The following is a 17,929-nucleotide window of genomic DNA, read 5'->3' as shown; positions in this document are numbered from 1 at the left end:
AGGATGAGCAGAAATAAATGTCTGCTTTATACAAGTTCTAAGGAAGAAAATATTTCCTTGGTCACTGTCTGATTCTGGAATAAACACACGCAAGTGAGGGAGGAGGGAACGGGGAGGAGAAAGCAAGCAGAAGAGAACAGTCTTATTTAACTGTTTTTATGTGGGTAAAATGATTTGTGCCACAGTATTTCCATAAGAAGTGGGACCATTATTTTCCTGTAGAAACACATTTGGTTTGAAAAGTATCACTGGACAGGATGTGAAAATCAAACTGAATGAATTATTCACAACCCCCGATCAGAGGTGATCATTATTTCTGATGCTCCAAACAGTGATTAGGATTCTGCCCTGAGATGTCATTTTCTCGCTGAGTAACACCAGCGACACAGAAAGGCATTATCTATCTATCCATACATGTATTTTTTTCTCCTGGGAGGACCTTGGTTTAATGTTACTATAACAGATACTAAAAACATGGCAATATTAACATTTATTCCGATGGTGCCCATAAATGCCATTAGTCCGACACAAAGTGTCAACACTAATCATGACCCAAAATTAACACCAAAATTGACATCAACATTAATTGTACTATCAGTGTGAATAGAATGTGCGATTGCACACACGCGTGCACACACACAGATACTTCCCAAAGCTGCAGTTACTACAAAATAAAATACTAATATTAAGCTCAACCAATAAATTTGAAGGGAAAGTGAAGGGGCAAAACAGGACAGGACTGTGTTTTTAAGAATGTAAGAAGCATCCATCAACCGTAGCTATCTATGCTGTGGGAGGCAGGTAAAGTATATCTTTGCCATGGTTGCCTTTCTTCTATCTCCTCACTTTGAGTTCAGCTGTAATAATATTTTTCTATGTAGACTTAAATAGAGGTGAGACTGTGGCTTTAACATTAAAGCTTTATTTTCCATGCTAAAAGTCTAATAGTTGAAATCTCCTGGCAAAGCCTCCTGTAGCTATTGTGTTACTATTGCTAATGCCAGGAAGATGACCATTCTGCAAGGCCCTGGAGCAGCAATACAAAGAATTCTCGAGCGTTCGAGCTGAAACGGACCTAAGCATTATCTGCATTGTGGAGATGAGAAAATGAAGGCCCAGTGAGAAAGAATCTGAACTTGAGCTCCTTTACAGATGCATAATAAAATGTCACCCCCCCCTTTTGTGTCTTGTATGAAATGTTACATCTTCACTTTTAGTTAGATACTATCAAAAAATAATGACAACATTCACTCATGTTAGAATTTCATGAAAAAAATGTACTTGATGAAATAGTAGAAAAATACTGTATAGGTGTTAAAATGTGCCTTTTTAAACCACAAGGCGATACAATGTTTGACATAATTTGTGCCATTCAGAAAAACCATGCTGAAAAAAATGTCAATGTCTTTCCATATTGTATTATCTGCTGGATATCATATTCTGTTGCCTAGTGTTATATGATCACATAAAAGAGCTGAAAACAATTTTCTTAACAGCTGAAAAACTCTCTTTTTCATGCTTGGATAATTCAAAAATGGCTGAACAAACTTACCTCACCCTTTCCAAAAAGCGATAAAAGAGTAAGAAAAAAACCATTTTTAGAGCAAAAAAATTTCATCCCAGAGGTAATTTTTTGAAAAATATTACTGAAGACTAGAAATAATAATTTCTAATTGAACAGGTGAATTATCTCCCTGAAATATTTATAAACATGAAACCACAGTAATTTTATGCATATACACACACAACGCTTTTAGTAAACATACCAGTTTAAAAAAAAAAAAAAACATGCAAAAGAGCACATACAAGCCAGTGGTATTTGAGAAATGGGGCACAGGAGTAATTGGATGATATGGAAATTAACCAAGTTGGCCTACTGCAGTTCAAGAAGCTTTGCCCATTAATCACACAAACGAATGTTGAACTCTGATGCTCCACGCTACACCTCATCCTAGGGTGTCATCTGTTGCTGTCCTGATGTTCATTATTGCCTTTAGTTGGAGCTGTACAGTTTCTTGACATAGGGTACTATATCACATCCTTTTTCAGCAAAATCTTGAAACTTAAGGAGTATAAAAATGCTGGCGAGTATATCCTTTTGTTTAAAGGCTATCTTATCTTTAGGACTGACTTCTGAAGGGGACTGAGGAGCCCTCCACAAGTTCTGCTTTGGTCGGCCAATGGATGCATTAGGATTTTCAGTCAAGCTCACTGGGCTTTGGTTTGCTAATAATGAAATGAGTCAAACGAACTAATCCACCTGTTGAAAAATCTCCAATACCAATAACAGCCATTCAGAAGGAATTCTAAGAAAAATATATGCAAAGTAAATAGGTGACAGGTATTAAGGAAGGCACTTGTTGTAATGAGCACTGTGTGTTGTATGTAAGTGATGAATCACTAAATTCTACCTCTGAAACTAATATTACACTATATGTTAACTGGAATTTAAATAAAAATTAAAAAAAAAAAAGAGAAAACTTTATGCATCCCAAAAGAATAGTGTTAAAATTCATTAAAAGTAATTCTGTGGCAGGAAGACCTATCTTTCAAAATTAGCCTCAATATTTTTCTAAGAGGGGCTCAACTTTGGTTCTGAGGATCATTTTAGACAGACTCGTAATCAAACATGCTCACTCAGAGGATAAAAGAAAAGTGCATAGTAATTTTAAATAAAACTATCTTAATCACATATTTCATAACATGTCTTTTTCTATACTTGAAATTCCTATCTTGTTAGGCCTAAAAAGATTCAAAATTGGGGCTTGGGGAAGCTGTTGATGAAAAACAAGATAAGTGCAAATTATGAATGTTTATATGTAATCAGTGGTGTGTGACACTTTTCTGCTGAGGATCTCAAAGCACTTATTACAAACACTTCCCCATCTTCAGGGATAGATTGATGGCAAGGACCATTAGTCTCTTTTTATAACCTGAACAATCAGTGCACAGACCATGGTCCTGTTTTTCAGATCTGCCTCCTTCAGGTCTATTTCAAAGCTCACCTTCAGCATACTACAATACAAATATGCCTCTTTTCCAACACATATCTAAAAGATTGACATGGACTCAATTTCCACACCCAGCATGAAAAGGTAAACTGATATCAAAAGAATGAAATAAAAGCACAGTAAAATACATCCAAATTAGCCTCACATTCATGGAGCTATTCTGAGATTAAGTTGAGTAAAGCAATATACAAAAGTCTAATGTTAAACCAGAAACATATTTGGCTTCTATATGCGTGAGCTCAAGTCCATAAACATACACAAACTCTCTCCAGTCAGAGTTTCAAAGCATAATAGCTTCCACTAGAATCTGAGTCCAGGATAACACAAGGAATTCCTTTGAGAGAATAGAAAATGTCAACCAAGTAAATTCAGACAGAGGGTTATGGTGGTTTTTCTAAAATAAGAGGTCCTTTGGGCTAAGAGGGTTAGCCTAAGAATTGTCAAAATGGATCTACTAATTAATTTCTTCTAATACTTCAGGCTTCTATAAGCTTACCAACTTCCTTTCCTTACCAATCCCCAATTTTTGTTTGTTTTTATATTCAAATTAGAGATTTCAAAGGATTATAGCAACATATAAGTGAGGAGGAGTGTCAAAATGAGATTTGTTTAAGCTAGTCAGTAGATGCAAGGATATTTGATATATCGCTCTCCATAATTTTTTCTAAGTTTGAAGTATTTTATATTAAAAAATTACAGACACTTACACCTTGGTGAAACCAGACATCAACACACTGCCAACAATTAAATGTTGGCAAGGCTGAGCAGTTCTAGGACTGAATTCCTAATTCCCACCATCCCTACCCTTTCACCTCAAGAACATAAAAGATACCAGTCATGATGGCAACCAGTCTTTAAACTTTAATTTCCACTATTTTTTTCCTCCTCAATCATCCTCTTCCTAAACAGATGTTTCTTGTAAAAAATGTGTAGGGCAAGGATGTGATAAGGTTCAACAGATCTCCGCCCAAAGAGTTAAAAATGCAATTGCATACTGGAGGAACACCAGGCAAAGCCTACCACACCAACTGAAGAAAAACGAGGAAGGATACCACTGGACCTGTCTCACCAAACGGGCAATTCAGAGGCTTGTCTGAATGCCAAGCTGCTGAGAAGGAAAAACCCTGACACCTAGTGCCCATCTGAAGAAATGAAGCCTTGGAGCGACTGCAATTCTTAAAAGAGTGGTAGTGAGTGTGCATGTGAAGGCAGTCATCAAATTGCATTCAATTTGGAATATGCTTATCTCCCAGAAAAATTTTAAGGAAAAAATTTAATACCACACAAGAATTCCAGTCTTTAGATGCTGATCCTTTGTGGAATACACACCCTGTACCTGATTATTATAGCTGCTTCTAAAGAGAATCTTCCTCTTATCTCAGTTTTCCATTATGACAGGAGAGATGTGGGGAAGGGTTTTGCATGGTTAAAAATCCCATGTGCTGACAGAGAGAGGAAAACAGGGTCCTACTTTCTGTCCACACTAAAAGTGCTATGAAAGTTGTTTGCCTATCATATCTTTCATCGCTGCCCAGTTTAGACATTCATGATTTATTTCATGGAGTTAAAGGAAATATGATAAAAGAATGCTAATAACATGTCAGAACAAGTAAGAATGTAGTCTCAAGAAGGCTACGGTTTTCTTTGTCCTATACCAAGCAAAGTTAAGCTGTTCTCTGTCAAGTCCGTTACCGCCCTTGGCTTGATCTTAGCCTGAGCCTTTTAATAACAGGATTTAGCGTGAAAAGTAGCTGCAGTGGATTGTGAACTGTTACTCAAAATGTTCCCACCTGCAATTACAGCTTCCACCAAATGATCAAAACAGGTTAGCAAACTGGCAGGAAAATGAAAACAATTCCTCCAAAATTGAGAAGCAGTAAAAGTAGAACTGTGAGTTGGCTGCACTTCCTCTGATTCCAGGCTCAGCAGCACACCATTCATCTAGCTGTGTATTTACATACACTGCCCATCACTGTAGCTTCATAGCAGCTAGAATTGAAATAAGTTTAGTCTATGTTGCAATCACATTTTCCACAATTTTCATCTTTACTCAAAACTATTAAAAAAATCCTAGACAACTCATCTTTGGAACTATTTGCAAGTAACATAGTTCACAGATTTGGTCTACATCTCTTTTAATCCTACTCTAAATTCATACTAAATGCAATGCCATTCAAATCTGACAATGAGAAAAATGTGTTCTCCTACACTTCCATCATGAATAAGGTGGCATTCCTTCAGTTACATCTTTCTTGATGGAGAAGGGACAACTAGGAAAATAGAAAGGAGAAAGTGGCTAACACCACATCAGAAAATCTCTCTTTCTCCTGCTTTTAACGTGGGGACAGTGTTCAAAATGCAGGTCACATCTCTGCTGAAATAGCCAATATTCTTTCTCAAATGGCAAACAAGTTACCTAAAACTAAATGGAACTGAATTGTTCCAAGTCCTGGTCCCATCACCATTTTACCTATTTACTGTCCTGGAAAAAAAACAGGGAAGAAAGCTTGGCCACCCATATAGCCGATGCTCTGGTAAGTACAGGTTTTCTGCCTTTGATTATGGGGAAAAGGGGAAAAGCATCTCGATTCATGGGGAAACTCTGCAGGAATCTCTTGTTTTACCTTTATTCCTTATATCCATGTGCTAGCTTTTAAACCCAGAAACTCCAATCCTTCAAGGTAATGCAGTATCACCCACAATGATGACCTGGTAGAGCCGTCACCTTTGGAGAACACCACATTATGATGATTTAATGTCTATGTAGCATCAATACATTTACATCAAGCCTTGGCTCTCAGAACATTAACAGGTCAATTTTTTATTCCTTTTTTAATAAAACGATTTCTCAAGGCTCTGTTCAGATGCCCATTCTCTTTGGGACAGGACAGATTTGCTCCAAATCTCATCAGCATGAGCTCTTCTCTTTCCCTTCACATCACTCTTGGAGTAATGCATAGAGTGCCAGGCTCATGACAAACTTGTCTCTTTTGCCAAAGAAAATTAAACTGCGATAGCTGAAAGTCAACTTGCTCTGATAAAACTAGGCTCAGCATGAGGAAATACATCCCACTGATGCCTCGTCATCTCTTAGGCACAGCTGTCCCTCAGAATTCTGACTGCTGAAACTCCATCTTCAGATTGGTCGGTTTCTCAGTGAACGCACACCATTGTATGCTCAAGCTATTGGTAACAGAGTTTGATACTTATACCCCAATCCCATTCCTGTTGTGCAATACCCTATAATCTCGCTACAGCCATGGACTGACTTCACCAACCATCCCAGGCATTAGTCACTAACTGCTCACAAAAGAACATTGGTCTCACTTCTCCTGAGCTCAAAGACTCAGAAACAGCAAGCTAACAACTCAGCCTCAATCCCGGTCAATCATTTGAAGAAAAGGAAAAGAGAACAAAGAAAATAGGCAACCCTTTAAGGAGGATAAAAGATAGAACAAGAAAGTGAGAACTGACAAAAACAGAAATAAAAAATTTAAATACAATTAGATTTCTCAATTTCAAGGTTATTAAAGCACTGGGCAAAGGGAAACATATGGTCCCCATCCCGACTCCATTATGTGGCTGTTTAAGACATCCCTTTTCCACCCAGGTTTGGTGAGTCTTAAAGGGGTTAAAAAAAACCCTTAATTTTTTTTTTTTTTATTCTTGTGTGTGTGTGTGTGTGTGTGTGTGTGTGTGTGTGTGTGGTCTTTGGGTACAGAGTCCCGTATAATAAGACTATTTGTATTCATACTGGCAGAGTAAACACTACATGTTCATGCCCAGGCAGCTCTGTGCTTGTAATTTCAGCAAGAACAGAGCTCTGTCCCTCTGGGACTTCACTATTCCCCCAGTCTCCATTCGCTCAAACACAGAATGAGAGCAGAGAGAAAGCAGGAGAGAAAGATCATGGCAAGAGGTTTCACACAGCAGTGCAGCTAGCTTTCATGTGGCCCAAAATCTCATTTTTTGTTTTAATTACATTAGTTAAAACCATTTTTCTCTCAGCCCCATGTTCACAAGGGTGCCTTCCATTCCTAAAGACTACACTGTTGAATGAAACAGAATTTAGGTCTAGCACAATGAAGCTTTTCTTTGCTGTTGAGGGGCTACCTATGTAGATGTCACACTGTGGCACAAGCCTCTGCTTCAACCTGGTGTGTTAACGAGTACATATCTATTCTTGTGAAAATTCTATGCATCTTCTCTTCCTCGCCTCTTGCCTTTGCTATTTGTTGAGGCATTAGATTAGAAGAACTGTAAGTCTGATACTCTCCATCTGGTCCAATGCCTGCATCCATCTTAATACCAATTCATCTACTTTTGGCATCCACTGGTGTACTTACTGAAACAGCATACACCTTATATATACAGTAACATTTTTTGAAAAAGATACACAAAATGGAAAATACCACGTATTATCTCCAAAGGTCTACCTAGCCTGTTTATGGAGAACACTTGAGTAAAGATTACTCTTTCTAAAGAATGAGATTTATCTAGGGATTCTATCTAAGGTTGAAATAAAAACTGTCTCTTTTTAAGTTTATTATTGTTTTGGTTGTAATTGTACATTAGAAGCATAGTTAAAATCAGGAAGAGGAGGAGATAGGTTATTATGACTTTATATCATTATTAACAGTGCACCATACGAGAGAGGATTCCAATGCCAGAAAATGAATTCTTAGATAACTATCAGAAATGTGCCTTCTGCTACATTCTTTTATGTTTAAACCCCTGGTTCTGATTGAGCCCCTTTAAGAATATATTTACCATGATCATAACAGCACTAGATTAAATTACCTGAGCACAGAAAATATACCAAAAAAGGTGTACTAGTATGTAAGTATCCAAATAAGAAAGAACATCAAGCAAAACAATACTTTAAATGTTTTTATTATAGAAAAATCTCAGGGGCGCCTGGGTGGCTCAGTTGGTTAAGTATACTACTTTGGCTCAGGTCATGATCTCATGGTTTGTGAGTTCCAGCCCCACATCAGGATCTCTGCTGTCAGCACGGAACCCACTTTGGATTCCTCAGTCTCCCCATCTGTCTGCCCTTCCCCACCTGCATATTCGTGTGCATGTGCTCTCTCTTCTCAAAAATAAACATTAAAAAAAATCTCAAATTTTCAGGTATATACAAAAATAGAGAAAACAGTCTATTCCTATGTATATATCATTTAGCTTTCATTAACAACTCATGGCCAGTTTGTTTTCTCTCTACTCCCACACTCACCCTTCTATTACTCTGAAGCAAATCCTAGACACTGGATCATTTCATCTGTAACTATTTTAGTAGTTATATGTAACAGAAAACATAACTGTTTTTTAGAAAGCAAAACTTTAATACCATTTAAAAAAGCACATCATTATCACACATAGAAAATTAATAATTCCTTGATATCCAGTCAATATTTTCTCTCTAAAGAACTCTACCAACAAGACTACTATGTGCCTATGCAGCATCTAAATTAATGTTACTTAATGACCACCCCCATGGAAAGTTGCCACTAGTGGGCACAGATATAAGAGAAGGGGGAAGGGGAATCAAAGACTTGCCTCATTTCCTCCTGGAAGCCTGTTCATGTGGACCAGCTGACCCTGATCATCCAACACAAGCTCAGTATACGTCAGCATGTCAGAAGGCAGGGGGGGTGATGGAAGGAATGCTTGAGTGGACATAGACTCCCAGAGTTTGATCAGAGACTAGTGGAGAAGAGAAGTTTGACTAATCAGTGACAATCAGCATTTTAACATACACAAAAATAAATATTAAGTTTCAGTCAATCTGATTTTACTCTTTCCTTTCCAAGTGTTCTGCTGAGCATCAAAGCATTAGACCAAATTCTGCAGCTCTCATTCTCAGTTAAAATAGATTTGTAATTATTTTTCACATAATGTTTTTTACATATCAAAATCAGGCACTTTTCCAACAAAGTCAAATTACTGAGTGATGCTGAATCAGCACAAGAGCATTAACAAATGCAATAGACCTAACAAACAGACCTAACAATACCTAGGGAAATTAAAATAAAAAACTAAATAAGTAACATTAATCCCTCATTTTTAAAAAAGGAAGAAAAATCCCAGAAGAATAGAAAAATAACCAGGAAAAGTGATATGACATTCAGCTAATACCAAAAAAAATCTAAGGCGGCAAGAATAAAGTTTCTACTAGAGGCTCAGGAAAAGCATCCTTTCCTAATGTCTTTTCAGATCTATAGGCCCATATGCAGGAATTAGCTCATCAGGGATGTATGACTATTTGTAAATGTGTGGATCAATTCTGGTCAAATTTGAGAATACAGACACACCTATCCATTTTAAAACCATTTTGATTTCCATTTCCAACTTCATATGACCAGAACAAATGCCTCATGAAGTGGGAACTAGCTGTTTCTTTGGTTGTCTCAAAACAACATTTAAAGGCAATATGATATATTCATATCTACATGTTCCAATCACAGTGTTTATGTCTATTCTACAGGAAAAATTATACAGAGTGTCATTTCTATTTATAGTTCTGGCATTGGGGAACAGAACCAACACAACTTGTAGGGGAACAATGCTGGCAATACAAAATGAAGATACCTATGTTTCCAGAGAGAGAACTTGTAAACAAATGACTACTTACAGGAAATCTCTTGTATTTACAGGTAGACTATTTACCAAGGCCACATATATCACTTTATTAAAATTCAAATGTGGTAATACTAGTAGTATTGACTAGAAGACTTGGAAAAATCCTGTATTCATAGATTTTTTTTTTTTTTTAAGGACAAATTCAGTATTCTTTTGATACTCTATCTGTTGCATTTTCTGCTGTGGATGTACTTTTCTTGCCTTCTATTGATGGAAGAAAAATCTGCAGCACAGAGAGGATTCACCATACAGATCAAAGGAATTTATTTTCACATAAAGGATGAGAATCATAATGTATTTTCTCACATTAGTTTTTATTCAGCTATAATAAATCTTCCATGAAAGAACTGATACTTTAAACTGTGTATCATGAACTCTATATCCATTTGTATATGTTATCAGTATTGATCCTCATCATATTAACCTATCAGCTAATGGCCTGGGTTATCTTGGAAAATAGGAAAAAGAGAAGTAGAGTTTCAAGCCTCTTTTTTAATACCCATAATTTGATTATAGCTTAGGAAATATATACATGAACATAACTCCTCACACAGGGCATTGTAAACTACCATCACAGGTATGCTATCTCAGTTTACTTTCTTCCCAATAGAAGCTTCTATCCTCACCATTCCTCCTATTAATTCATAAAGAACTGTCCAATATTGGAGTTGGCAGTCACCAAATCCCGAATGAGACAGAAATGAGAGTAGTGTCAAGATACTTCTTGCCCTTTGGGAATGACCCATTCCAGGCTAAGCTGCATCCAATGGAAATTCAGGAAAATCCTGCCTCCTTAGAACATATCAGAACCCCCCCGTTAGCCACCTTTACCTGCCGAAACATCTCTGGGATATCATATATGTAGGTTGTCCCCAAGGATTGTGCCTGGAATCTCTTTGATTGAAGTAGGTCTTTGGTGACATATGGAGTGTTGATTAACATTCCATGCAATGGTCCCTGTTTGTCTCCATATGCCTGAAACATGATCTACAGGAGAAAGAGAATGACAAGGGGGAGTTAAGAGACAGAGAAGAAAATCAGCTGCCTAGAGGGGCTTTTTTCATAAATGTTATTTCTGGACACACATTTTTGGTGGGTTGAGTAGCTAAGACATGCCTTTACACATTGGGTAGTGTTCTCAATTCTCTACAGATTAACCAACTCTATGGTATGTAACCAATGATACTCCATGGGTTGCTCTCACTTTTGGATTAGTTGAAATCAACAAGAAAGCACAGCGTAAATTTCACATCTCAAAGACAGACTGACAATGCTTGCCTTCTAAAATGACTTAAATTCCATATACTCAGAAATGAAGTATGTCAACTAATGAATCTAAGCAGTCCGCACATTTAAGTTGAGGAACAGCTACGTGCTGAAGAGAATTCTGCTCTTTCCCTAACAGAAGTCAGGTCAAGGCTCTACCCTATTATCTGTGCTTCAGTCTATGATTAGAAGGTGCTTCGTAAGTGTTCATAGCCACACAAAGGTTTCAAAGATTTTTGCCAGAAGTGGATTTCATTCATCCATCCATCCAGCTAGTCAGTTCTGCTTAGCTCATTAGACATAGCCCATAGTAAAATAAATGTGTTATTATATATATATTAATATAATACAGATATGCATTTATTTATATCCTCCAGTATACTACATCTACAACTACCGAATAGCTCCTGCAATACCTATATTGTCACATAATGAAAACACACCATTTTTTAATCATTTCAACTCAAATATAGCTAGAAGAGTACTTCATACTTCACATATTTAGATAGTTTTATTTGCTTATGAATATTTATAAGGGATGCCATTACTTCAATTCAGTTAATATTTATTGAGTGCCCAGAGGTTGTATAACACTAAACTAGGCACTTTATGCACGAATACTTAAATATAGACTCCAAACACAGTGAATACAAATGGAACCTGGGAAATAAGGGTATGTGGGCATATACACATATCTATTCTGGTCTAACATGTATAAGCTTAAATCTACCATTAAGAAATAGATTTGTGAACCTGATATATAGGCCTAACAACATAATTAAGTACTTTCCCAAACCCTCGATACCATTTAGCTAAATGAATCCGTAGCTGCCTAGCTCAGAGGAACAAATATGTTCTGCTGACAGGCAGGTCAGGTCCTATACTGGGCACAAATTGTCTTGGGCTGCTTAAACCCCATGGAATGGAGCTTCCAGTCCTATTCTATATGGCTAATGGTGAAAGTAACTGGGTGGGAGGTAGAATTAGCAATGTCTTAGGTAGAAACAGTAACGTTTTAAGAGATTCAAAGTGTTAAGTATGGTCAAGGTATTAGAATGAAAAAACTGGACTCCTGAGAGAAGATAAACCAAATCAAAATAAGAAAAAGGAGTAAAAGCAGCAGATTCTGGGAGCTACATTCCTGTCTATTAGGAAAGACAAGAGCTGTGGGTACAAGAGTTTGAGACTCACTTTTGCCAAGGTAGAATGAAGTTAGGCTGGTCAGTGGTTGAGCAACATAACCATGTGGACTGAGAAGGGGGCTGGAGAAAGCCCTCTAGGTACTCTCGCTGCTGGTGGGACTTGAAAAGGGTAGGACTACTTTGGTGAATAGTTTGGCAGTTTTTTTATAAAATTAAAAATACACTTCCTGTGACCCAGTAATTGAAAACATATTCTACATAAAGACTTGTATATGAATGTTCATATAGCAGCTTTATTCATAATAGCCCAAACTGGAAAATTAAGCTTCAAATGTCCATCAATAGGTGAACGAATATGAACATTTTGTTACATTCATAAAATGGAATACCACTCAGCAATGAAGAGGAACATACCCAGAGTCTACGTCTATGCAGCATGGATGAATCTCAAAAATACTATGCTGAGCAAAAGAAGCCACATAAACACTGTACATAATGTCTAACTTCATTTATATGAAATTCTAGGACAGGCAAAACTCGTCTATAATAGAAAGCAGGCCACTGGGTGCCTAGAACTGTGACTCTACCTTTGACTGCAAAAGAGAATAAGAGAACTCTTACGGGTTTTAAGATGTTCTCTATCATGACTGTGATGGGAGTCACACAGGTTTATATGATTTGAGAATTAACTGAAGTATACACATAAAATAAGTACATGTTATTATATGTAAATTGTATCTCAATAAAGGTAACTTAAAAAATATATATTTCTCCCTTATACTACACATTGGGAATCAAGTGACTCATGCAACGGATTACCCAAATCTCTTCTCCCCGCTGTGATGGCTGGCATCAGGGTTCAATTACAGCTAACACCACAAAGACTTTACAAAGAAAATGAAACAAAATGAAGCTCAAACTAGTCAACCCTGCTCCTTGTTGTCAGAAAGAATAAACGATGTGCTGAACAAGAGGTTGATGGTAATGGATAGCACTGAATGATCAGCTACCTCCATTAATTTCATTTTCTACTATAATGGACATAGTAGTTAAAAATTGGTAAAGTGTATGTCTTACAAGTTTATGAAAATATGCATATATTTTATATATCATACACCTTTCATCAGTGGCCATCAGAAAGGCTTCTCTTGGAAAACCATTTCTGATCCCATAGTCTGCTCCCTTAGAACCTTGTACCTATCTTTTGATAGCACAAATCATAATCATATTACAGACAAACTAATTATCTGTCTTCTTCCACCCTGATGTAAATTTCTTAAGAATAGAGATCACTTTGAATCCATAGTGCCTGACACACTATATAGGTGGTCAGTAAATGTTACATCAATTAACGAATGAATGATACACAGTGTTCTACATTATTTTGAATTCACATAATGACTCACTAGAACAAAGAAAGGAAAAAAATAAATTGGCAGTAAGTATCAGGTAGGCATTAGGAGCACCAGAGCAGACTTGAAGACTGTTCCTTTTGCTGGTTCCCTCCTCCGGCCAGGGGCTCTTGGGTTCATTCACATTCCGCAGTGGCTGTTGAACTCCCTCAACTGAACAGCCTGAAGGAGACCTCTTCCTTTAGGGCTTCCTAAATAGGTAGGACCCATGGTAATAAGGGTTGTCCCTCAGGCAAAAGGTAGCTCATTCATTCTTTCAGATACTTATTGAGTACTTATTTTGTGCCAGGCATAGTACTAAATCATGATTGAAGGCATCTGAGCCTTTCATGCCCCTGTGTCACCACTAGCCAGAATGAAGGAAATCTAAGAGCTTTCTAATAAAAGAAAGGAAAAATAAAATAGTTATGAAGAACAAACATATTTATCAAAAACATTAAAATCTCAAGTGGCCATCTTATTTTTCACAAGAATAGACTGCCTTGAAGCCATTGTAGAAGTTAATTAAAAATATCCCTGCCCATGGAAAGCTCTGACTGAAAATGTCTTTAAGGCTGTCTTGAAAAACATCAAATGCAGCAAAAATTATTGAATACTCTTTCTCTTGCTCACCCCTTGCACTCTTGTGCGCACTCTCTCTCTCTCTCTCTCTGTTTTAACTGTTCACTTCTCACTGGATAGATTTCTCTGGCCATCTAACTGGGAATCAAAGCACAAAATGAAAGGTCACTCTGACAACTATCCAAACTCAGATTTTTAAAATTCATCTTCAAAATACTGGCAAAAATGTCTTTTCTTGCCTCTGTTCCTGGATTTAAAAGGACATAGATAAAAACAAGAGACATATAATCTCTTCCTGGCACCAACTGCATAGAAGAAACTGAAACCCTTGTGTACACGTACTGAAGCAAGGTCATCCTTTAAACAGAAGAAATTCACTTTCCAAGTTCTGGCCAAAAAGCTAAAATAACATCTCAGTTCCTAAGAAGATGTGAGCAATGGCAAACCAACCCAAATCCAGTATCACAGCAAATGGCACAAATATTTAGAAATGAAGGTGGGAACACAGATTAAAAGGAATTCTGTTATGACATAATCAATCTACTGAAAGAGTCATCTTCCATTTTCACATTCTTGATTTTTCTACCTGAAAAAGGGGTTAAAGTTTGCTACTTTGCTCTTCTATAGATCTATAATACTCTGAACTCTTTGAAGGAAAATAATGTGTGTAAATGGAATAACATAATGGGTAAATATGAGAAAGTCACTGCTTGACATTGCTCTAGCTATTACATTATGCTGAAATTTTCCTTACGATCAAAGTTGGTGATATATTTCAACAATTTTCTTTTCTTTACTTGCCAATGAGTGGGCTATCAAGGCTGAAAACAGGAAAGACAGATCAGCCCAGAGAAGACAAGATTGTTCAGGTAGCTCAAGAGCCTTTTATAAAAGAATGCTAAATTGTAGAATTACCTCTGGATTGAGGTTCACTTGGCATCTGTTTGGGCTCACCAGTATGTCACAAAGATTGAGGGTTTCATAACATCCGTGATTAAGAACACAGGCACATCTTATAAGGTAAATGAAGTTTTTTCAAATTCATGTGAGCACTGAAACTGACAGAGGATAACTCCGCTACATGAACCAATGGGACTTGTGAGTTTGGGTTTTCCATAACAAGGCCAAGTGGCTTATCTTTAAGGACAAAATCAAAAGTCTAAGGACTACTGTACCTGTGCTGTCCTGGAGTCAGTCACTTCCTTGTACAAGCTGATGTCCAAGTAATAGCCGGACTCATTTGTCAGGAAGAGGCGGATGGGAATTGCTTTTCCAGTTGGTGTCAGGCGAATGTTGATTTTCAGTTCTGCCTGGAGGACACGTAATTTCCACAGCCGACTTCCATAGCGCATTACCATGCTCCGCACAGATTCCTCAATCTGTCACAGACACGTCACCAAGCACAAAACTTAAAACACCTTGTACCTAGAACCTGTTTCAGGTCTTCCCATCGTTGGGAAAGAAGGAATGGAAAAAGGTGCTGGTTTCTGGAGATGTGCACTACATGTATTCCTTATAAAAAGTAAGATAATTTCTCCCCAACCCTACTCTTGCTTAGAAACAAGTTGGGGACAATTTCACGCCAGGCTGGCATTTGAGTGGGGTTCTCTGGCTCACAACACCCAAATCTGTGCAACTCCCTACCTGTTTCCCAATTATATTCATATTCTATATCAAAGATCTGCAATATCTAAAATTACAAGCCATGGGATTTAAGAGAAAGCCCCCAAATAAGAATAAAATTTCTAGTTAAATAGCTATTAAGTAGCATTTATATGCATGGTAACTATGTTTCATTGCACTTATAGGACCTTAAATCATCATAGCAATTACCACCATGAGCTTTTTTCTATACAATTTTATTAAACTTTATAATATATGCCTCTTGGTAAATTGCACAAATTAAAGAGAGGCAATTTGTAGGTGGTGTTAGAATGTTCTCTCTAAACAGAGCTCTGAAGCTCGGTCATTGCCAAGTCCAATTGGGATTTAAGTAGATGGGGCAGATGTTTCATAGTTTCTCTAAGGCTTATACCCAGGCATCTTAGTGCTCCTAGTTTTCAGGGTTAGGCAAGTTATTTTAACCAAATGGCCTTAGATGGGATTTTCCCTTACTGACAAATGAAATTTTGTTTTCCCAATATGGCTAAAGGCAGCCAGGACATACTACTCAAAATTAACCCATTCTCTTAAACGAATTGTCTTTCTAAATTGCTTTCTCAACTTAGAAAATATCAAAAATATTTTCTACCACTCTTCTCTTATGGTTCTTTAGAAGTATGTGCCACCTTTGCAGTTTGTTTTAGCACCACAGAATCTCAGGTTAATGGATTTCAAGGAGTTGACTTCTCTAGTCCCACACTTGCTTGTTAACCAAAGGGTATCTACCTATTCTTTTCTGGAGAGAACAAAAGTCAACAATCTCTACATTCAAGAAGCTGACAGTTATCTTATCTATGATTAGAAAGGCATAGCTAGGATGTATGGGTATTTAGAGTGGAAGTAGAGAGGCAGATATTAAAAAAACTCATTGAGAAATGGTTAGGTCAAGTCTAAAAATATATACAGTTAAATAGTGTCCTGGCCATGTTTTCACTCTTCCAGCCTCAGCAGTCCCAGAATGCTTAAGAGAACCTTCACTTAAGCTAGATGATGAGACCTGATACTCAGTGAGTAGCCCTATCCTTGTCAACCTATCAGTAGTTTAGAGTCTTGAAGGAAAAAAAAAGCAGAAAGTGATTTTTTAGGTCTTAGACATTAAGTTCAAAAATCTAAAGTCCATGCTTACAACTGATCTTGAGAAATGGAGATACTGGTTCTCCTAACCAAATTCCACAATACCAAGATAGAAAAAGGTTAGAGTGAATACAAATAGAGAGCAGTCTGTCTTTATTACACCTGGGATAAAAGGTCAAGTATACAATCACCCTGTTTTCCTTTCTTAAACTATACGGAATGCATTTTAGAATAGAGCCTCAGGATAGAAAACATATATAATACATGTGAAATTCTGTAACAACCAAATTGTCTCCCTGTGGAAAAATACTGAAGGGAAATAGGTTAGACACTTTAGGAAGCTGTACTGCCTCCCTGAGGCCACAGGTAAGTAACATTTAGTGCAAAACAGCAGTAATTTTGCCAAAATGTCCAAAAATAGCAAAGTTATTCCAGATGAGAAATCCTAGGGAATTATATAAAAACAGGACCATTATGATGACAAGTATCCAAAGCAGGTACCAATGGAATAACAGAAAGAAACTTTTATGTTTTCATACTGCTTATAAATGACCAGCAAGATAACATTATACCACCTTCAGTTTTGATGTCTGCTTTCAATGGCTTCAAATTTTTGACTCCCTCCCAGAAACCCTGTCTCACAAGCATTCTGTAAACTTTAAAGATCAAGGGCTCAACTAGCTAACCAAGTGTACTTGTTTCCAGGTTTAAGTGAGAATAAATATGGATGAATCTCTCTACTTGTGCTTGGTAGTGCTGGGAGAGAAGCTAAAGAGAAATGTACCTTTGATGGGTCCATAATGACTGTGGGCACAAAGTTGAGGAAGATGTGGTTGCAGTCAGTGCGAACATTTGTATTATTAAAAGCAACTTCCAATTCATCCATGGCCTCCAGGAGCAGCCGCTCCCCTTCATTTTGTAGATATTCAAAAGAAGCTTCCTATACAAAATGAAAATCACCATCAACATCAGTGTGTTTTAAAAGAATCAGTAGGGGCACCTGGATGGCTCAGTCGGTTGAGCATCCAATTCTTGATTTTGGCTCAAGTCATGATCCCAGGGTCGTGGGATCAAGCCACCAATGGGCTCCACGCTGATCATGGAGCCTGCTTAGGATTCTCTCCCTCTCTCTCTCTCTCTCTCCCCCCCATCCCCAACT

The 17,929-nt window shown here is 37.3% G+C and overlaps 1 protein-coding gene across 22 annotated transcripts in view; it reads right to left on the bottom strand.

Moving 5' to 3' along the window:
* The window catches only part of ACACA (acetyl-CoA carboxylase alpha), a 278,038-nt gene that overhangs the window by 86,033 nt on the left and 174,076 nt on the right, over window positions 1–17,929 (bottom strand). For all 22 annotated transcript variants that reach the window (XM_045490597.1, XM_045490601.1, XM_045490599.1 and 19 more), the window contains 4 exons: window positions 17,555–17,710; window positions 15,210–15,413; window positions 10,485–10,640; window positions 8,571–8,717 (listed from right to left, as the gene is read on the bottom strand). In XM_045490597.1, coding sequence (XP_045346553.1) covers window positions 8,571–8,717; window positions 10,485–10,640; window positions 15,210–15,413; window positions 17,555–17,710 — 663 coding nt within the window. The remainder of the gene's footprint in view (window positions 1–8,570; window positions 8,718–10,484; window positions 10,641–15,209; window positions 15,414–17,554; window positions 17,711–17,929) is intronic.

This window comes from Leopardus geoffroyi, chromosome E1 (genome assembly GCF_018350155.1).
Source record: "Leopardus geoffroyi isolate Oge1 chromosome E1, O.geoffroyi_Oge1_pat1.0, whole genome shotgun sequence".
NCBI lineage: Eukaryota > Metazoa > Chordata > Mammalia > Carnivora > Felidae > Leopardus > Leopardus geoffroyi.
The sequence above is the reverse complement of the archived record's forward strand: the minus strand, read 5'-3'. Positions and strand labels throughout refer to the sequence as shown.